Source organism: Coccinella septempunctata, chromosome X (genome assembly GCF_907165205.1).
Source record: "Coccinella septempunctata chromosome X, icCocSept1.1, whole genome shotgun sequence".
NCBI lineage: Eukaryota > Metazoa > Arthropoda > Insecta > Coleoptera > Coccinellidae > Coccinella > Coccinella septempunctata.
The window spans coordinates 5,956,585-5,979,810 of record NC_058198.1 but is presented as its reverse complement, the minus strand read 5'-3'; the positions used below and the strand labels follow the sequence as shown (position 1 = coordinate 5,979,810).

Genomic DNA, 23,226 nt, shown 5'->3' with positions numbered 1-23,226 from the left:
TCTAAAGGAACTAAATTCTGACTCTTGCGGAGGTTTAAGATTATATTTCGAGAAATTTCGAGAAAAAAGTTGCAGAATCGGAATCAGCATGACATCGTTGATCTATAAACCCAATTTGAAAAAGATACGACACAAAAAAAATTTTCTCGCAAATTTTTTCCTGATGTATAGTAAGGAAAAAATTTTCGATCAGAATTGAAAATTGAAGTTCTAGATATAGGAGAGTTAAATATGTTTTCTGAATATTTTGAGGTCGCTGATTCCGATTCTGAACTCGTTTTCCAAAAATGAGAATTATTTTTGATGCTATGGCTCTTTCAATTCAGAGAGAGCATCTAAAAGAAACTAAATTCTGACTCTTGCGGAGGTTTTGTTTTCGTTTTGGAAAATGAGTTGCAGAGTAAGAATCGGCACGAATGTATTGATTTATGAACCCTATTTGTAGTATATCGACTCCAAGAGCATGTATATCTATATTTGTTACTTCACCTATCCTTTTATTTCGATGTTTTTGAAAAATCAATAAAGAATTTTCAGGATTTCTGTTTTTTTTCCTTCAATAATTGATGTTCCTTTTCTCCTAGTGTGTAATCTGGTTCATGAGAGCATTAAAACTGATGCACTGTGTTGATGAAGCAGATTGCACAGTCAAAATATTCCCTCACTGCACCGCCAGGGAGCGCTGCTGTCATTAGAAAAATTTTTCGATTTAGTTCCGCAGTGCGCCGCCAGGGGGCGCTGCGGTCGCTCGAGAAATTTTTGAATGTAGTTCCGAAAACACCCGCCAGGGGCCGCTATTTTAAAGTGGCCAAAATCACGACTTTCGCTGCACTACTCTTGCGATTTCAGGGGGCACTGTAATTGCAAAAATTTCGAGCCCGAGCACTGCAGTTCCCAGAGATACTTTTAGTACTGCACTACACCGCCAGGGGGCGCTGCGGTCGCTCGAAAAATTTTCGAATTTAGTTCCGAAAACACCCACCAGGGGGCGCTATTTTTAAAGTGCCGAAATCACGACTTTCGCTGCACTACTCTTGCGATTTCAGGGGGCACTGTAATTGCAAAAATTTCGAGCCCGAGCACTGCAGTTCCCAGAGATACTTTTAGTACTGCACTACACCGCCAGGGGGCGCTGCAGTCGCCCGAAAAATGTAGTTCCGAAAACACCCGCCAGGGGGCTACAAAATTTCAAAAGCGACTGTAGCCCCCTGGCGGGTGTTTTCGGAACTAAATTCAAAATTTTCGAGCGACCGCAGCGCCCCCTGGCGGGTGTTTTCGGAACTAAATTCAAAAATTTTTCGAGCGACTGCAGCGCCCCCTGGCGGTGTAGTGCAGTACTAAAAGTATCTCTGGGAACTGCAGTGCTCGGGCTCGAAATTTTTGCAATTACAGTGCCCCCTGAAATCGCAAGAGTAGTGCAGCGAAAGTCGTGATTTCGGCACTTTAAAAATAGCGCCCTCTGGTGGGTGTTTTCGGAACTAAATTCAAAAATTTCTCGAGCGACCGCAGCGCCCCCTGGCGGCGCACTGCGGAACTAAATCGAAAAATTTTTCTAATGACAGCAGCGCTCCCTGGCGGTGCAGTGAGGGAATATTTTGACTGTGCAATCTGCTTCATCAACACAGTGCATCAGTTTTAATGCTCTCATGAACCAGATTACACACTAGGAGAAAAGGAACATCAATTATTGAAGGAAAAAAACAGAAATCCTGAAAATTCTTTATTGATTTTTCAAAAAACATCGAAATAAAAGGATAGGTGAAGTAACAAATATAGATATACATGCTCTTGGAGTCGATATACTACAAATAGGGTTCATAAATCAATACATTCGTGCCGATTCTTACTCTGCAACTCATTTTCCAAAACGAAAACAAAACCTCCGCAAGAGTCAGAATTTAGTTTCTTTTAGATGCTCTCTCTGAATTGGAAGAGCCATAGCATCAAAAATAATTCTCATTTTTGGAAAACGAGTTCAGAATCGGAATCAGCGACCTCAAAATATTCAGAAAACATATTTAACTCTCCTATATCTAGAACTTCAATTTTCAATTCTGATCGAAAATTTTTCCTTACTATACATCAGGAAAAAATTTGCGAGAAAATTTTTTTTGTTTCGTATCTTTTTCAAATTGGGTTTTTAGATCAACGATGTCATGCTGATTCCGATTCTGCAACTTTTTTCTCGAAATTTCTCGAAACGTAATCTTAAACCTCCGCAAGAGTCAGAATTTAGTTCCTTTAGATGGTCTCGAATTGAAAGAGCCATAGCTTCAAAAATAATTCTCATTTTTGGAAAACGAGTTCAGAATCGGAATCAGCGACCTCAAAATATTCAGAAAACATATTTAACTCTCCTATATCTAGAACTTCAATTTTCACTTCTGATCGAAAATTTTTTCCTTACTATACATCAGGAAAAAATTTGCGAGAAAATTTTTTTTGTTTCGTATCTTTTTCAAATTGGGTTTATAGATCAACGATGTCATGCTGATTCCGATTCTGCAACTTTTTTCTCGAAATTTCTCGAAACGTAATCTTAAACCTCCGCAAGAGTCAGAATTTAGTTCCTTTAGATGGTCTCGAATTGAAAGAGCCATAGCATCAAAAATAATTCTCTTTTCTGGAAAACGAGTTCAGAATCGGAATCAGCGACCTCAAAATATTCAGAAAACATATTTAACTCTTCTATATCTAGAACTTCAATTTTCAATTCAGATCGAAAATTTTTTCCTTACTATACATCAGGAAAAAATTTGCGAGAAAATTTTTTTTGTGTCGTATCTTTTTCAAATTGGGTTTATAGATCAACGATGTCATGCTGATTCCGATTCTGCAACTTTTTTCTCGAAATTTCTCGAAACGTAATCTTAAACCTCCGCAAGAGTCAGAATTTAGTTCCTTTAGATGGTCTCGAATTGAAAGAGCCATAGCATAAAAAATAATTCTCTTTTCTGGAAAACGAGTTCAGAATCGGAATCAGCGACCTCAAAATATTCAGAAAACATATTTAACTCTCCTATATCTAGAACTTCAATTTTCAATTCTGATCGAAAATTTTTTCCTTACTATACATCAGGAAAAAATTTGCGAGAAAATTTTTTTTGTTTCGTATCTTTTTCAAATTGGGTTTATAGATCAACGATGTCATGCTGATTCCGATTCTGCAACTCTTTTCTCGAAATTTCTCGAAACGTAATCTTAAACCTCCGCAAGAGTCAGAATTTAGTTCCTTTAGATGGTCTCGAATTGAAAGAGCCATAGCATAAAAAATAATTCTCTTTTCTGGAAAACGAGTTCAGAATCGGAATCAGCGACCTCAAAATATTCAGAAAACATATTTAACTCTCCTATATCTAGAACTTCAATTTTCAATTCTGATCGAAAATTTTTCCTTACTATACATCAGGAAAAAATTTGCGAGAAAATTTTTTTTGTTTCGTATCTTTTTCAAATTGGGTTTTTAGATCAACGATGTCATGCTGATTCCGATTCTGCAACTTTTTTCTCGAAATTTCTCGAAACGTAATCTTAAACCTCCGCAAGAGTCAGAATTTAGTTCCTTTAGATGGTCTCGAATTGAAAGAGCCATAGCTTCAAAAATAATTCTCTTTTCTGGAAAACGAGTTCAGAATCGGAATCAGCGACCTCAAAATATTCAGAAAACATATTTAACTCTCCTATATCTAGAACTTCAATTTTCAATTCTGATCGAAAATTTTTTCCTTACTATAGATCAGGAAAAAATTTGCGAGAAAATTTTTTTTGTTTCGTATCTTTTTCAAATTGGGTTTTTAGATCAACGATGTCATGCTGATTCCGATTCTGCAACTTTTTTCTCGAAATTTCTCGAAACGTAATCTTAAACCTCCGCAAGAGTCAGAATTTAGTTCCTTTAGATGGTCTCGAATTGAAAGAGCCATAGCTTCAAAAATAATTCTCATTTTTGGAAAACGAGTTCAGAATCGGAATCAGCGACCTCAAAATATTCAGAAAACATATTTAACTCTCCTATATCTAGAACTTCAATTTTCACTTCTGATCGAAAATTTTTTCCTTACTATACATCAGGAAAAAATTTGCGAGAAAATTTTTTTTGTGTCGTTTCTTTTTCAAATTGGGTTTATAGATCAACGATGTCATGCTGATTCCGATTCTGCAACTTTTTTCTCGAAATTTCTCGAAACGTAATCTTAAACTTCCGCAAGAGTCAGAATTTAGTTCCTTTAGATGGTCTCGAATTGAAAGAGCCATAGCATCAAAAATAATTCTCATTTCTGGAAAACAAGTTCAGAATCGGAATCAGCAACCTCAAAATTTTCAGAAAACATATTTAACTCTCCTATATCTAGAACTCCAAATTTCAATTCTGATCGAAAATTTTTTCCTTACTATACATCAGGAAAAAATTTGCGAGAAAATTTTTTTGTGTCGTATCTTTTTCAAATTGGGTTTATAGATCAACGATGTCATGCTGATTCCGATTGTGCAACTTTTTTCTCGAAACGTAATCTTAAACTTCCGCAAGAGTCAGAATTTAGTTCCTTTAGATGGTCTCGAATTGAAAGAGCCATAGCATCAAAAATAATTCTCATTTCTGGAAAACGATTTCAGAATCGGAATCAGCGACCTCAAAATATTCAGAAAACATATTTAACTCTCCTATATCTAGAACTTCAAATTTCAATTCTGATCGAAAATTTTTTCCTTACTATACATCAGGAAAAAATTTGCGAGAAATTTTTTTTTGTGTCGTATCTTTTTCAAATTGGGTTTATAGATCAACGATGTCATGCTGATTTCGATTCTGCAACTTTTTTCTCGAAACGTAATCTTAAACCTCCGCAAGAGTCAGAATTTAGTTCCTTTTAGATGGTCTCGAATTGAAAGAGCCATAGCATCAAAAATAATTCTCATTTCTGAAAAACGAGTTCAGAATCGAAATCAGCGACCTCGAAATATTTAGAAAATATATATAACTCTCCTATATCTGGACCTTCGATTTTCAATTCTGATCGAAAATATTTTTTAAATGCTAAATACTTCTTCTTTCAAATCAATCCCGCTCATCTTGATTTTTCGAAGAATATTTCCATCACTGTCCTCATTGTCGTCATTGACCAATAAATGGCTTTAATTTCTAGAGAACTTCAGCTGGATCATCTTGATGTAATAGCTGTTCAGCATTTCTTCAGCTCAAATAAAGTAGGGTACCTGAAAAAAAAAATCAGCTGTAGGAGTTGGTACGAAAATATTAGTCTTCAGCATGAGCACGGCGTATAGAAGTAGTTCAGAATCGAAATCACCGACCTGGAAATATTCAGAAAACATATATCCCTCCTATATCTAGAACTTTGATTTTCAATAATGATCAAATCCTTAATAAAAATTTGTAGAACATTTTTTTTTTGTCGTATCACTTTCAAATTGACTTCATGAATCAATTTTGTCATGCTTAGAAGAATAGAGTCAATGAAATGATATCACTCTTGATGTCCATTATGTTGGACTAGTTATTTTTTACTCACCTTAAGGCTTGTCTCGTGTCTTCGAATACCTCTACTCTCTACCTCTAGTCTCTACCTCAACCTCCACCTCACGCAAATTTTGGCGGTGATGACAAAATGCAGAATGATGGAGAACATGATAGTTGTCATACCAATTTTAATGAGTTATAACTTGGCATAGGTTGGAGATGTTTGGCGGTGCTCGAACGAATGTTGTGTGGTCCGAAGAGGGTCAACTGTTTGCTATAAAAATATTTGAGTGTAAGTAACTCAGTGATAATAAAAAATAAATCTATAATGAAGAACATTTTTTAAAACTCAATTGGCCTTATGATTAGAACAGTAGTTTATATTCAGAATCACCTAAGGTCACTAACTTGGAATGACTGACGCAACGTTGAAAGTGCAAATTATCTCTATCAATATCGTATCAGGTATTTGGAGACCAAGAAACGAAGAAATGTATGAAAAAATATAACTCTAGATTAAATACGTTTATAGCATTTTCGGGGTTGTATATGCCCAACTGATCTAATTCTATCTCATTCATCGCAAGAGCTTTTCAATTGAAATAATAAATTCCATTTGCTGGTTAACCGAAAGTTCCAGCAATAACAGTCCGAATCAGAATAGCCCAGGATTCCATTTATTTCACTTCCAACTCCATATACGATCCACCACTGATCATATTGACATTTACATTGTATTCCCGATGGAATAGTTACCGAATCCACCGCCGGCAACGATCACTTAAATCCTGTTTGTGGTCATGTGGGAAATTCTTCAGATAGATTCTTCCGGATAGGACGGTATGTACGGAATGATTCGGAAATTCTAATTAGATTTGAAGATGACCGATTCGAAAAGGGTGCCATGTTGAGAGATATTAGACTTTCTATGCTTACAATCACTTTTTTCTCAGTTCTCGCCAAAAGTTTAGGATATTGATGTTTTTCTAAGATGCATAACTATCTTCCGTATTATTTCAATATTTTTATTCAATTACTTAAACCCATGACGATTGTGGAAACGTTTTTTGGTTCAGTTTTTATCAAGTTTAATGATGCGTGACGAAAAGCATTTTTTAATGCTTTTCTCTACAGTCTTCAACCGATGAAGTTGCCAAGAGAGCCCAAAGGATTCTTAAGGCTGGTCGAACACAAGTGCAAGTAGCCAATTAATTCAATGTAAGCCAGAGGCTCACATCACGTTTACTATCATGGTACTTTTCTGGTGGAACTGTTCGTCAAAGACCCAGAAGTTGTCGACCACGTGCTACAACGCTAGTAAAATGTTTGTTTTACTCTTTCGGTGAGAAGACAGCCTCTCGCCATTTGCAAAATGGCTAGTCAACGTCTTAGAGAAACTTCAATTTCCTTCAATGAGCGTAAACAATTATGTACTCCTCCAGACCAGCATTCGAAATCTCACTAAACAACATGGTTTTATGTAGAAAACAAAGCAACTTTCATGTTGTATCACTCGGCTGTTGCTACTCGGAAGTATCTAATATGTGGCTCTGGACTGACATTGTCAAGTGAAGAAATCGGCAGTGAGTAATGTTTGGATAATAACGAAAAATCCCATTTCCCGCTATTACAAGATAATGTGACACTTATCGATTTTTTGAGGCCGTACAATTGCTCGGTTACCCCAACCGTGAAGTGATTTCGCTGAAACTAAGCGAGCGAAGTTCCAATTTAGTTTTCAAGAAAGAGGAAACAAAGAAGCGGCAGCCGGGTTTAAATTGGTAATGACTCCAGATGCAATAGCTCGCGAACACAATGTATCCAGATAATATGTAGCTCTATGTCTTTCAGTTCGATACAGAATTGCGGCGTGGCAGAACGACTTTGATGTAGGTGAGGTAATACCTCACATCGGCCCGCTAATAAAATTGGGTCAAATTTGATATCGGTCCCTCGTTATGAATTGTTCAGTAGCATCGTCTTGCAGACCTTGCGGCTTCTGCGGTATTGCCGATTCGAATCATAGCCCTTTAATTAATTTCCTTTTCTCCCTCAAGCCACCATGAGTTCACTCTTCAACAACTCGGTTCCCTCTAGATGGCAAACCACTCCTTTCAAGTTTCCAAGAGTTAACTCAGCTTCACTTCACTATATTTGAATTTGATACATTGTCGAAAACAATGTTCAATCTTGGTCACGGCACCCATTTGTGAGTTTTACAGAATCGTTTTGGAGGTACTAGTGAGAGTACGAGTAGTATTGATGGCTGTTATATGTTATTCTACAGCCCATCACGAAGAAGGGTGACTGGTTGGTGGAATTCATCTTCCAAATCAATCCAATAGAATTCCATGTACTACCATTCCATCGTTTTTTCAAATTCTCTCAGTTGATACTGGTGACAGGTGTCATCGGGAACTTTTCCATATGCAGCCTTATTCATAATGTACCAACAGTCTATGGCATTACGTTCCATTTTGGGAACACAACATTCTAATGGAAATTAAACTTAAATATCAATTTGTTCTATATAACATTGTACGAGAACATTGGTGAGGTAGCGATTATTCTATGTAAAATGGTCTATTTGTTCTAAATCTGACATGAATTTTTTATTCTATTCGTCAGAAATAAAGACTGTTTCAGACATTTCTTCTGTGCTTAACTTTCAGATGGATGATGAGGATGAAGATTATCAATAAATACAATTTATATTTTTCTTTTCAGAGGAAGTTCGGGTTTCTAGCAAGATTGAATCTGAGTTGAATCTGAGGATGCTAACAGTGCTGATGATCCATTCGCATTCAAAATGATGACACCAGTTATCTGGACTCCTTCCAAGAACAAGATTTTTTGTGAAATATCAAAATGTAATTTGAAAACCTCCAGAAATTCTAAGAAATTCACAGGATAGTATTTGCTTCAAATTATCCACAAGAATATTCCAAATCATTTTTACATAAATATGCACTTCAATGTCAATATATTCAAGGCTAGACTGAACATGTTTTTGCGAGAATAAACTTTTGTTTATGAACTTTTTGTAATTTTATTTCTTCCTATCATTTATAATATACTGTAGTGGAATGTTTGCGCTATTTACATAATATGAAATTAATGTACCCAACCTTTTGGCTAGCATTCGTCCGCCATCTTCAGGAAATCTAGTGTTATTAACCGAAGAAGGTTTCCTTTTCAGCTTAACTCAATTCAGAAAAAATTTGTCAGAGTGGACGGTTCTATTTATCGAATCACCAACCTCCTTTATTCCTATAGTTTGAATATGTCAGAATTTTATTTTCAATCTTCCTTAATCTGGTTCAGTGAAATAGAGAAACTAAGTGATTTGATAAATAGAACCGTAAAATCTGACAAATTTTTTCCGACTGATGTGGAGCTGGAAAGAAAACCTTCTTCGGTAAATAACAACCGATTTCCTGAAGACGGCTGACGAATGCTAGCCAAAACGTTGGGAACATTAAAACCATGTGATGGATACAGCTCAATAAATCCTACTTATAATTTTGCATCAACACGTCAATATGTAAACCACGTTCTCATTTGAAAATTGTTTTGTTTAAATAAAAAAAATTGCAAAACAACCCATTTGTGTTTCATTTCCACCTACATATATGAATCATAAAATATTCTCGGGAAGCAACGAAACTGTTTCTCAGAAATACATCTCCCGAAGATCTGCGACATCCACATGGTAAATTTACATTTCGGGCTCAAAATTGTATTATCCTCAACAAACTTTCAAACGCGCAATCTATTTTTAATTAATGCACCTTCCCTGACCCACTTTCTCTACCCTTACGGCGCATAAGAGTTCCATAATAAACTAGATTCAAACTAGGAGGGGGAAAAAGACAAATGTATTCTTGGAAAAACTATCTCGTTTGCAGGCAAAGCAGTATTTGATAAGGTCTGTTTGAGTAGTTGAACCGTGAAATAATGTATTAGACATAATCAACGCTACAATATTGCCCATAAATAAGTGGAAAAATCTCAACAGAGAAATTATACCACATAAACGGCTCTAGTGAAACATTTTCGCAAACCTTATGGCGCTGAAAGCTGGGCATAATTCACAACAGCGAGCTGGGCTGGACTTTGAACCTAATGTTCCTCCCTTTTCGGGAAATAAAAAGAAAACGTCAGAAGTTTTTGATTGAAAAATTATTGCATTAGGAAGCCTCAGACCTTATTACCGCGCCAAGAGAACTTCCCGCGGAAGATTTTTATTGTATGACGAACACTCATCCCGAAATTTCATAAGTTAGTTCATATTTCCGTTGTGGAAAGAGTTATGGAATTTGTCAGGTGAAATGTTCCGGTCGTCATTCTTGATGACCCATACTTTTTCTTATCAGGTCTTGTTCATGAAACTCGCCCACATTTCTCTTCATATCATTTTTTGCGATCCTCATGCAATATGACAGTCCGAAATAAATTCGATGGGGCACTCAGAAACTCGGGGGTAGTTTGCTTAGTTTTTCATTGCTGCGGAAGATGGCATCGCTCGAATAAATCTTATCGTCTTTCTCTGCTCACTGAATACTCTCAAAAATGAATAGACTCAACATTTCTTATGTCTGCTCTGTATGATAGGATATCGAAAAAGGTTCGAGTAATTTGAAACCAACTGCCCGACATCTACGATCAAATGTTTCTGTGTAAATATGCTCAGTGACATAGGGTGAGTAGTTATAAAAAGTGGCGTATATCAACTTCGACTTCTACACCCTGTATTCCTAGAAAATTAATTGTTTTCCTAGCCATACTATTACACTTTTTTTGGGAAAATCCTTGTATCAAAAGAATGATGAATGTCACGAAAAAATCCGATATAAGTGGAAGGTCTACCGAAAAATTCATGAACGATATCGGCGATCGGTGAGAGTAGCTGCAATGAAAAAGCTCAGTTCGCAGTTGGCAAGCTATTTGTCCCCGCTATTCGAAAAAAAAATAGTGTAACCTGCAAAGCCTTTGAAATAGTCAATATTTCAGCAGTTAATCTATCCACTGCGTTACGTTCGAATAACTGACTAACCTCGTTTTCCAGGTGTTTGAATTCTGTACACACATACACAATTTCAGCATTCTTTCTGTCAACAATCATTTCGGAATAAATACGAGCGTCACTGATGTTTGCGAGCTTTATTTTCGTATGAACGGCCATTTTAGCGTTTGATAAATTGACGTTGCGACATGGCGTAGTATGACGTAGTGATACTGAGCACGGAAGGAAAGGAAAAAATGAAATTCCAAGGAAAGAAGGGCATTTAAAATATAATTGTTTAATTGAATGATTCTCATCATGCTATTTTACAGGATGTCCAAGAATTTATGGATAGGCCTGCAACATCTCTTAGTTCAATTCAATGGAAACATCTTGAAACATATATTTTTCCATCAAGTGCTTAGATTTCAACAAGAAAATATTCACCATATTTCATGACCAAAATTGAAGTTCCAGTTTTTTTCCAAAAAATAAAAATAGCTTTTCATACGACTCGCTACATGTCTAAGTATTGGTGTATTAAAAAAAAATATCATAAAACGAAAAAATCGGTTGATTAATTTTTTTTTTCAAAATGCCCAATAACTCTACTATGAGGTGTTTCTGGTTGTTTATTCTGCATAAAGGGTATGTTATATCTCATCAAATTGATCAAAATTCATTGTACACAATAAGAAAGATTTCCAATTGGGATTATAGTTTCCAAGATCTGCCTTGTTTCGAGTAAAAATCGGATCTTGAATAATTCAATGGAAGATAATTGGAAACTACTCTTTGGTTGCAAATTTCCTCTAAAATTACTCTGAGAAATTTGGCAATAGATAACTTGCATATCCTGTATAATAGTGGAATGGCAGAGAAGCAGAGTTACTATCTATTTCGTCAAAACTCTAATCGAATCATTAGACCTCTCAATAAAAAGGTGAAAAAAATCCGACAAGCAAAGATTCAATCAATCCTGATATTTCAAACTTCCTTTTATACACTATTACACATCGTAAAAAAAAACTAAAAGATCCTCTTTAAATAAGTTGAAAATTTTGAACGAGTGTCTTGAGATTCTTGAAAATTGAGAAAATACACATTCGAACCGAATTGAATTAACAACAGTTCACATATCCGGCATCCATTTAGGTTTATTGATTGAAGTGAAATGATCCTTACCGAACTCGGGGTCGAGATGGAATGGAAGTTTAGAGTTTAAAAAAAGCGTTGATAACCCAAGCGGCTACGTATTTCATGAAAACGAATGGTTTTCAGCTCGCATGATATCTTAACAGCTGTCTTGGGAAATACCATAATCGGAAAAAAAGGTTCCCGCGAGTTTTTGACGCAACAAAGGATTATATAATAAATTGATCCAGACTCATTAGAAAAACGACGTCGCTGTGTCGGACCCCACCTAACGAGAATGGGAGAAATTATGAAAAAGGGGGCGTAGGGTAGGGTAGAAAGCAATTACCGTGAGATTCTACGCTGTTATTATCTTGCATGTTCCCGAAATTTTATAGGTTTGAACTTTTAATCATCGAGTTTTAATAATCTCGAATTATCACCGTCAAAGCGAAAGTGCATAATACATTAAAAGGAACGAAATTATCACCAACCAATTATGATATGGCTGAGAAAATTGTTAGCCAAAACTCATGGCACCAACCTCACCGAAATAAGCAAGAATAACAAGCTCTGTTCAGTATAAATTTTCGGTCACTCTGGAATAAAGAGGACAACACACTCGTCAGAAAAGGAACATTAACTGCTTTTATTGGCCCAGAATCTTTTTGTGATATAGGAAAGAGTTTGAGGAAGAGGAAGACTGAGAAAAACTTCGGTATGCATGCTTCAATAGAACGATTACTTTAAGAATCCCTTCGAATCGAACATCAGCTTCAAATGACTGCAAATTGTCAGGGAGCAATATTTCTCAATCGATACCAATTAAAAAAAAATGAAAGTTTCGTCCTAGCCAGAAGAATATTATAGAAAATTATAAAGAAATATTGAGTGCTGGAAATAATGGTGTATGGTGCACAAAGATCCTCGGTGTCGTTTCGAAAACGTCTACACTATGCATTAACTCCGAGTAAACCTTGGGATAAAGATGGCAGTAAAGTGCTAAATAAGTGGATATATTTTACATGGCGCAGAAGCTCGTAAACTGAGACTGATAATATAATAGAGATTGATGTAACTTATTTTATTATCGAACGGGAAGACTAGACCGTGTAGGGGTTGCATTGCAACAGATTGAAATTGAATTCTATTGAAGCTTTCAGCGTAACAAGATAATTTATTCATTCTAATAGCCCTGCCTGACTTTAAATAACCGTCAAGCCATATTTTCCGGGTTGCCCGGATTCTGTCCTAGTTTAATTCAAAGTTACCCCCGAGTGACGGCCATTTTCAAGTCACACTCGACCGTTCCTTACGTTTTAATATCAGTTCAGTTCTCTATTTCTTCAGAACTGGGTTACTAGCCGGTAAAATGATACTTATTGTATGGAGGCGAAGCTTGTAGCTGGGGGTGAAATGGAACGGAAAATAGTAGCTCATTATGGAAATGAATGCTTATAAAACAAAGCCGCATAAGGGGTTGATTGTCAAGTTCAGAAGGAAGTAGAAAAAACCCCTTTGAAGTTTCGAATTTCTCCTAAACTTCATCAGGACCTCGAATCTACTGGAGAGGCATCCGTGTCGTTTAAATTGAAGTGAATTTCGAATGTAAAGGGCCTTTCAAAAGTCAGTAGTGATTAATTTTATGTTACGGAAAGTTCAGAAAGGAAGAAACCTACGAATATGGAAACTAGAATGACTCCTTTGTTTATCAAAAATTTTCGAGAAGCTTCTTCGAGTATCTTACACAAGATTTCCAATTAGGATTATAGTTTTCCAGATATGCCTTGTTTTGCGTATGTAATCTGGAATAACTTAACAGTGGACAGAGATAATAAGCACACTATTATTTATTATAGTGGAACGATAGAGAAGCAGAGTCACCAATTCTGCCAAAGATCTAATCGAAATTTCAAACCTTTTAATGAAAAGGAAAAGAAAAATTATCCGACAAGCAAATACACATTCAAATTTACTCAAAGTTTCCAGAGTATTTTACGATAGAGTCGAAGATGAACCGGTATTTGAGCTTCCTATAACTATTTGCTGGTTTGTATTTGAAATACATAGAGAAAATTTCAGAACTACTCCAAACAATGATGATTTTCATTTTCTGTATGCCGTTATCATTTGGTGGTATAAATAAACGATCCTTACACCGTAAAAAAACTTGCTCGTTCTCATATATGGATATTTCATTGTGCCTAGTAGGTTCGAATTGTAGCTTCCCAATTATTAGTATTTAATCTGTACTCACAGTTATTTCGCAATGAGCTTGGTTAAAAACTTGACATGTTTATTGTTGAAAGGGCTGTGAGTGTCGACAACAAGCGAATGTTTATTCTGTTGTTTACTCCAATTACAAAATGAAAACCTGTACATGCTGTTGTGCAAATTCGGTACGAAAGCACACATACTATAAGGTAATATTGTATGGAATAAGAACGTAAAAACACCCTAGGATTTATTACGACTCACACACACCGCCCGCACAAAAAACACCCGTACATTTCGCTTTTTACGAGAACCTAATTTCGGTGGGATCTGCATGACTTGCCGCTTTCGAGTTAATTGTTACACTTTCTGTAAATGAAGAATCACAATTCACAGGGAATATGCAGTCCAAGGCCTCAGAAAGTTGTCAAGGAAATATGAGTTCATTAAGTTAATGGATACAGGCTGAATTTCCTATGATGATATAAGCGATTTATTACAGTCACTTTTTTTGTTACATGAGAAGGATAAGATCCTTTTGATCTACGTCAGATAACCGGATAACTCAGATCTGAACGATTCATGCTTTGGCATATTTATGAGCTTTGTTCTGCCAAAAACCAGGAGTGCTTTGCACACTATATTTTAGTGGAGACACCCTGTATTCACAAGTAGTCCCTCATGTACGGAATGTGATATAAGGAAAACAATGGTTATATTTTCCTCGAAATGCCAATAGGGACAACTATTTCCATTCAATTTTCTTAACGATAAGAATCGTATAAAGGCTGATTGCTTCCTCGTTAATCCATTCCGTCGAACGTAAACTACAGACATAAGAAAGCTCGGAAGTTTCCCCATCGTTTTATCTGAGTTTTCAAACATATGAATTAACGGAGAAAAACTTCGAACATAAAATTCTGAGCGAAATGTCAATTTCATCAATTCGGGAAATAATATATAACTTAGAGGGCCAGATAGCGAAACTTTTAATATAGGAACTATATATCAACCCGTAGAGTTCCCATTATTGCTGATTGAGGATATCTTAATATTCTTTCAGGGCCTCTGCATCGTACCTCACCTCACTTAATCAAACTTTGGAGGCCAGGTAGACAGATTTATTCACAACTGAAGGAACATGCCCCTGCTCGCATGCATATTTCATGTTACACATGAAGAACACATCGGGTATCTTGTAATTATATGCGACTCAGGTTTTCATTGCTGTACAATGAATTCACAGTTTTTTTTTTCTATTTGTGAGAAACGAATTCATTTTGATACCATGAAGTGAATCAGTTGTTGCCCGACGTATTCTTTTTAATAAGCTTCCCGAAATATTCTCACTCTTATTCAAGTATTCATCCATTCATTTATTTTGAAAATTCATTATTCACATGATTCTTTGAAATTCCGCTCAGTTTTTTCTAGAAATAAAACTTGAAATGAAACGTTTCACCAAAAATTACCTATACAAAGCTTTTAAAATGACAAACTTTAAAAAATTTAAAATGATTACTGAAACAGATTCTAATACGACTCTAGACCGTTTGTTAGCTGAATTATCGCAAAGCAGTGGAAAAAACTTATCTCCTGATTCGACCATGTGGTTTCGTTTACGATATTGGCTCGTTCAATATATTTACGTGCAAATGAAAATGGAAACTTAGGATTGCCGAATTGTTCTTATTATTCTTTAGTAACTTACACGATTTTATTAAATTTCTCATTTCGATACCAACTGACAGAGGAGATTTAGAACACAAGTGTAAAAAATAGTATAATACTTCAAAATCTCACCAATAAAATTTGTCTAAATTATTCACGAATTTTTTTTCAATGGGCATCACAATCTTCTTGTTCGAACATTCCAACAATCGTCGTAAAAATGGGATGAAATGGGGAAACATCATAGCACTATTTCAACATAACTAACATAAGCACTTTCAAGAAACTGCCTCGATTTTCTAAATTTTTTTTCACCCTAAATTCCACGATACAACAATTATGATCCTCTCAAAGTAACCTGATGCATCTAATCCGATGAACTTGGTACTGAACCTTTCATTGTCCAGCCCAATGTTTATGTTTTGTTTCGTTTTTGCGATGCCGGAGTCACCTTCCACAGTCCTGTACCTACTTGAAATTTTGTCGAACTTATAGGGGTTGTATCTCAGCCATCTTGGATATTTTATATGGACAATTTTTGGTTGAACGACTTATTTTGATGAGTTCTGAGTCTTCAGAAATAACAGAGTACCAGTGAGCGTATGTGTACCAAATATCTTCAATTCTAAGCCAAGTAACATAGTTTTCAACTTGATGAAATTCGTATTGTTGGAAATAGTGGGAATTTTTCTTTTTCTAGGAGCTAAGTAGTGTATGGTATACCTGAAGATGGAATTAATGTGATGTCCCTTTTCGTGTGGGTATAATCAGAGACGTTATCAAGATGTCTTGAGCTATACTAAGGTAGTTGAAAATATCATGAAGGTTAAAAAGACTGGTGTTCTTGTCGAGTATCCACCTATCTATTCCGATTTTTCCGAACATACAGCCAAATCTCTCCGTAGTCAATACTCAGGTCATAATCTGATAAAAATTCGATACAAGCGTCCCATTATGATGCAATGTGCGCATCGCCATTTCTTTTGCCGAGTATAATACACAGGCAAAATGATGAAAGATTGTGTAAATTTCTGCGGATAAGTAAGTTGTTTTATTCATCATCCGTTCGGCACATAACTTACACCAGTACGGCATGTACTACAAACACACTGTTTTCCTATCTGGAACCGTCTCCGTTGAGTTGAAACGATGGAGAATACACCTTCCGATCCCCATTCGAAATAACAGCGGGAGACTTTCGAAAACCGCAGCAATACAGGAGGTCCTGCTGGATCTGGAAATTAGTAGAACGAAATATTGGCCAGCACGATTCCCCAGTCTGTTTGATTCGTTAGTGCGAACTATGAGTTTCCAACTGGCGTAGATCAAAGCTGATGCACATAGAAGCGGAACGTTATCTCGCGTATATCGCTGGTAATTATTCCCAATTTTCTCATCGCAAATACAATTACCTGCCTAGCTAGATTCGAGGCAAGAAAATGTGCGATATGAATGAATGGAAACACCTAGGTTACGGAAATTGATGTGGAATATGAGTGAGTGAACGGAACAAACGCAGTTACGGGCTCCAACGCATACTATTCCGTCTAGATATTCTCCAAATGAAGCTGTATTCCCATTTTCGATACTACAGTGACTGCCAAGACTCTTATGCGCCTTGCAGACGACGATGCATCATTTAGCCTGGAACTCTTTTCTGTAGGGTCTTTTACCTATACCACAGGAAGGTTCTGGGCCAATCCTTTTTGGAAAGCTCTCATAATGTCTATATTTCTGCCTGAAGTAGTGGAAAGTCGTGGATTTAGAACCATTTGGTCTTTATTTTTGAGAGCTGGGATTGTGGCTCCTTTTCCTAATCTTCTTCTGTACTTAGCATCGTGGTGAAGGCTTCCTCCATGCTAGTTTTCTTCTTATCATCTCGTTACTGGAAAGGTTTCCTGAAGGGATGTATTGACCATGTAGGTGCTCTATCAATCACAAGATGTGGTGTGAGATCTGTAATGATTTGATTTCGAATGCTCTAGTTGGGTACATTCCTATAGCTCCAGGGATACTAACACAGGCTAACCTATGTATTCTATAGTGAGCTTTCCTCATACTGTTCTGATTTTCCTTGGCATACCAGACTATTACTTATTGCAGCATGAGCACACATTCTAAAGACGTAAGTTTGACCAAAATTCATCATCAATGAGTACCAACGAATCGTTTTGGATCATTTTCAGCCAAGAACTCGAGATCAGAACGCTCCCGTTTCAAAAAAAAGATGAACAAGAAGCATTTTCCTTTCTTCGATGAATGCTTTCCTTCGAATACCCTGATGAATGGCACAGCCAATTCTGTTCCGACTAATATTCGTCTATATTTATAACGGCGGAAGCCGTAAATCCGAAATTTATTCAACAAAACACGATGTTATCACGAAAAATGGTTTCATAAAATCCGGAAGATTATCTAACAATATCCATTTCAAAGTCGAAAGTTCTTCAGTTTCATCCAGCCTTGATTGGATTCGCCAAAGTTGACAATTTGTTCGAAGTCTCGTAACAGAAAGCTCGTCTTTAAACTCTACAGATACACAAGGGATGTCCCGAAGCATCTCGGGAAGGAGATAAAATATTCCATTCGCTTTCGAAATGATAATATTAAACAACGGTATATTATTGAAACTTGTCAGTTCCAACTCCGGCAGCTCTTGGTGTTTCTGAATTATAAATATGACTGGCAAGTGCACTGATGTGCCCCTGTCCCCCAGTCCCGGGTGGATTTTTACTCTTGGCGCTCCCGCCAAGCGAGTTTTCATTGTTTCCCCCCCTTGAAGAACGGAATCGAATGGCTAGCATTCCGTTTACATCTTGTTCCTCAATGTGTTTCCCAGGTATTACCGCTTTCCCGTTACAAACCGCCCACGCAAAAGGGTACAACGGCGTTATTTATTATTTTTCGAGCTACCTTATTCCGGGAAAAACGTGATATTACGTGAATCACCGAAATTTTTTATGGGATCCCTTAATAGCAGAACCCTTTCGAAATACTCCTTTTTTTGGAAGAATACGAGTTTCATTTTCTTTCCTAATTTCTACACAATTGACTATAAAAGACAGTTGCAATGTTAATTGAAAAGATAACTGTTTTTTCGAAAGATCTGAATTCCCTCTCCTCAATGTCCTTCAAGACATTTTTTCGTTTTGAATATGCTCGGACAAGTCGATTAGTATTTCTTATCAGGATTGCCATATGAAATAATGATTTTTATCGTGTATGCTGATTATTGCTATTTTTTTCAGTATTTTCCGGTGGCGAGGCTGCGCACACCGTAAAACGCTTCACCGGTCTATACACAGGTCCTTATTTCGATCCCACAACAACAACGAACATAACCACACAACTTGGGACCCACGCCTATCTACCTTGCAAGGTGAAACAGCTCGGCAACAAGTCAGTGTCCTGGATAAGGAGAAGAGATGCTCATATACTAACAGTAGATAGATACACTTTTATAGCAGATGACCGCTTTCAAGCCTTCCTTGTTGAGGCCACCGACACATGGACGCTGCAGGTTAAATACGTTCAGGCAAGAGATGCCGGACAGTATGAATGCCAAGTCAGCACAGAACCAAAAATGAGCCATTTTATTACTCTCAACGTTGTAGGTAAGTCAAATTATGTTACACACATGGAATTTAATAGCACCACCGAACTGTATAAAAATCTGGCATGGGCACAGTAAAAGTCTAGATGAAGTATAGATAGAAAATAAGATACATCTTTTAAAAATCCAAACGTGTCATGCTAGAGATCTCCAAGTAGAACAAGTCTACACTGATTTTTTCCAAAACGTGTTTATTCGTTTTGTTTAAGTTTTGTTTTGGAATCGAAAAAAATTATGATTTATGATGGTATTCTGCTTTCATCTGTAAGCCAATCTATATCTTTTCATAAGCTCACAGGAAAATGTGACTATTTACGATAAGTAGTTCAAACGTAACACTGTGAAGAAGATAAATACAGGAACATTTCCAGAATTGCATTGCTTAGGAATCTGTCAATCGGACACTGACAGATCGATCGTAAGCTAAAGATTTGTTACAGATGAAAAGCAGAATACAACCATTACTTTCAAAGTCGTTTGCAAATCCAGTCAGTTTGTTTTGCACGATTGTTGCAAGAAAAGATCAAGTTGAATTTTGATCAAATAAATTTATTGCTACATTTCAGAACTTGTAAGATGATGTGAAGTTTTTTTCATATATTGAACTCTAGAATTTCGTCCTGAAATATATCAACGTTTGAAACTGTATTTGCTATATCAGCATACAACACGAATACTTTATTTTTTCATTAAACTAAGCCCTGATCGTTTAGAATAGCATCGTGAATTCTGGAAACCGTTCGAAATTCCTCTAGGTGTCGATTTTCTCGGCAAAGTTTATAAATTCCAAAGAGGATGTCGCGCCCCAAAACTTCCCAGCAAACCTCCATAAAATTTCTGAATTCAATGATTTGAATTGATGCAGGATATCTAGATAATTAAGCCTGAATAAAATCAATAGACCTAAAACGCATTTAGCGAAAGTTTTTCCACCCCAAACTGGAACTCGGATTCCTTTGAACCTGATTTATACTCAATATTTCACTAGATGCCACCAGTTCAGATAATGAATGTTTACTTTCATTGTGAACTTTGGGCAGTTTTTCTAATGTGGTACAAGCTGCAGCCGAATTTGAAGTTCATCGTAATGATTAGAATGGAATTCCGCCTGTTTGTGCGCTGATTTATGAACAGGGAGAGTGGAATAGTTGATGATTGATTCAGATGTATTCATCATTGGATCGGCCGGGGGCTGTTAGACTTGAGAAGGATCGAAGTAGATTATTTAGCGTGGCTTTACACCCCATCCATCTTCTTTGGTTATACACGCTCTGTTTCTATCCTACTTTATTATCGCCATTTCGAATAAAAATCCTATCACTGAAACGATTGATCTTTTTTAATTTATTCGTTCATGTATTTCACATGAACCACAGAGCCGAATTAAAGTTCAAAAAATAAATTTTCACGACACTAATATGAAAGTTAAGTTTCCGCTCGATTCAGTCAAACTTCCAAGCACGCGTTTCGATTTCTATATCAATCAATATACTTATTTTAACTCTAGATCACAACTTTCTTCCTACTCATGAAATTTCTACCTTCAAAACGCTGTTTCATGGGTTTGAGTGTGTCTTTTCGCGGAAAGTTCGCAGTTATTCCTTAGCTGACGAATTAGTCCCAAACATAATGAGATAAACTGACGACCTGGGAGGACATTGTTGTTGCGGAACACTACAAACTGGTCCTGGACCACGCATTATAGCCCCTCGCCACATATGCCCCGTACCACAAAGAGTAGCAGCCATGACACAAAATGAATTAGCCTATGGATCAAGAGTAACGCTACTCATGCGTGAACATGTTAATGTGCTGTATGAATCAGATGATTCAGATATTGTGTTATGATAATTCCGAGGGATTGTACGATACATTCACGCCACACTCGTTTCCTAGCATATAATTGCCCTGGTCGGATTGATAATTTTTTTTCTGCGAAATCCGAAAGGCCATGTTTCGACCGGTTAGAACTGAGTGGCTTTCCCTGTATCATCAACATGTGACAACCTTGATTGAGTTCGTTCCATTATCGACACGAGCTTTTGATTGTGGATAGAATGGAATGGATGCACCTTTATTGATGAATACCTGATTATATAACGAAAAACGTTAATTACTTCAAGGCTTTGCGGTATAGGTAAATGCACCTGTACAGAAAAGAGATTCAGTAGAAGAAAAATCCCGAAGATCTGGGGAAATCTTTCTGGGTTAGATCATTCTGAAATCTTTCTATGGAACTTCAACACTGCGAGATCTAAAAAAAATCTGGATTTCAAGATCTCCGTACTCGATTCCTTTCAGGCATTGTCCTCTCAATGAGCAAGTAATGAGAATGGGTCTAGCAGAAACTGACCAGTGAAGATTCTGTAGGAAAGAGGATGAAACACCAGACTACCTGGTGACAGAATGCCTCGCCATTGCTAGCCAAAGCAAAATATGCTTCGGAAGCAGTGCAATGAGACCCCCCTTAAATCAACAATCTGCAGTGAAGTTATCTTTCTTACGTTTCGTTTTCACAATCAAGCCTTTATACATAAACAAACTCCTGCTGGCAAGAAAATACGAATAATTCAGGGCGAAAAAAACGTTCGTGCTTATCAGGGGCCATTCAGACGGCGTAAATGCATTCTATGAAATTGAAAACGATTATAAATGTGTAAACCTTTTGATGTTGCTGATTACCATAAAACCTGCTGTGGGCTATTAAAATTCATAAAAACGACTACGGAATTCAAACAATTCGGCTTCGCAATTTTGAAGCGATGCAGTTGCACATTTCTGTCATACGAATTTGCACACCATTACAAACTGTCATCGGTTCCATGATTTCATCTGATGATTTGCGAGCAATTCATTCCGCATGGCGGACAGCGATCCACAATGTCTCAATTGACCGCACAATCGAAAAAGAACTATCCTGTATGAGCGGTTGGAAAAATACGTCACTTTTATGCAACACCGTGTAATTGTATTTTTTTCAAATACACTGATAAACCGGAGCACCTAGATCTAGATCGTTTTCTCAGATAGAAGATGTGAAATTCAAAATTTTAAATTCCTGCATGAAAATACACAATAATATCGACGACGAGGAAATCCTTTTGAAACCAATAATATATTGATAATTGTGATATCTTTTACCATGGTAAAAAACAAAGACTCACCCCAAGGAATCTTCGATTGATGGTCCTATTTCACTATTGAAATATCACGATATGAGCACTACTTCAAACAGACGAAGATGAAAACACAAGTGGAACTAACCTGCGGAATCTTTCGAAGCAGAAAAACAATGCATTCACAACGGTCGAGTCAGGCTAATCGCCGCACCATGTGGAAGATGATTCACTAGTTTTTCACCTAATAAACAACATCCAGCATTGTAAATCGTTAAGGTATGGTTTCGCTAGGCTGCAGAATGTGACCTCTCATACGCAAAACTACCAAGAAGCAGTCACATTCTGAGGTGCTGCACTGCAGCACTGCCATTTCTAAAGGCGGCCACAGACGGCATGGCAAGCCTTGGCCAGCGTTTGAACACTGATTTTTATGATTGACGTTTTGTGGATTCGGAATTTTTCGAAGGTCAACTTGCGAGTAGTTTTTCTTCCAGGAAAATTACCGAAGATCTAAATGTGACACATATTCTGAAAGAGAAACTTTTTTAGTCATAAATCTGAGAAGTTCATCCATTTCGGCGCAACCCTTCGGTCTTGGCGAATTCTCAAGTGAAATTCGCAATTTTTGAAAAATGCCATTTCCAAGATGAAAATTTGAACGAAGGGAGATAGGCTTTCGAAACTGTTTTTCGTATGAGAATTCACATTCTGCAGCCACTGCATGCGTCCGACGCACTAGCGAAACCATATCTTCAGTTCGCTTGTATTATGTGACAAATAAGAACACCCAACAATATGGACTTTGTAGAAAAATTTTGAGTTGGACGAAAACTTTCACTTTGGATTTGGGGGTTAGGGCATGTTTTGAACTAATTGCACCCTACCAACAATGACAGCTTATCAACTGCGAGAAGTGTTCTTTCTAATTCAATTTTTGATCAAATCTAATGTGTTCGAGGGGGAAATTTTGGACAAAGACGCTATAACTGTTTAG

At 36.8% G+C, this 23,226-nt stretch overlaps 1 protein-coding gene and 1 long non-coding RNA gene across 6 annotated transcripts in view; one reads left to right on the top strand and one right to left on the bottom strand.

Annotated features, from left to right (window-relative positions):
• Positions 1-23,226, top strand: part of LOC123322236 (hemicentin-2-like) — a 297,343-nt gene that overhangs the window by 237,028 nt on the left and 37,089 nt on the right. For 3 of the 4 annotated variants that reach the window (XM_044910147.1, XM_044910148.1, XM_044910150.1), the window contains one exon: positions 18,749-19,114. In XM_044910147.1, coding sequence (XP_044766082.1) covers positions 18,749-19,114 — 366 coding nt within the window. Of the gene's footprint in view, positions 1-16,810; positions 16,875-18,748; positions 19,115-23,226 lie in introns of those variants that run through there. The other variant, XM_044910151.1, reaches the window with a different exon arrangement.
• LOC123322237 lies at positions 1,711-22,431 on the bottom strand. 2 transcript variants are annotated; one of them, XR_006539083.1, is made up of 4 exons: positions 22,278-22,431; positions 5,529-5,750; positions 3,869-5,214; positions 1,711-1,880 (listed from the first exon to the last, which is right to left on the bottom strand). It is a non-coding gene; the product is annotated as an uncharacterized LOC123322237 (long non-coding RNA). The 2 variants fall into 2 exon arrangements; XR_006539082.1 differs by lacking the exon at positions 1,711-1,880 and having other exon boundaries at positions 2,451-5,214.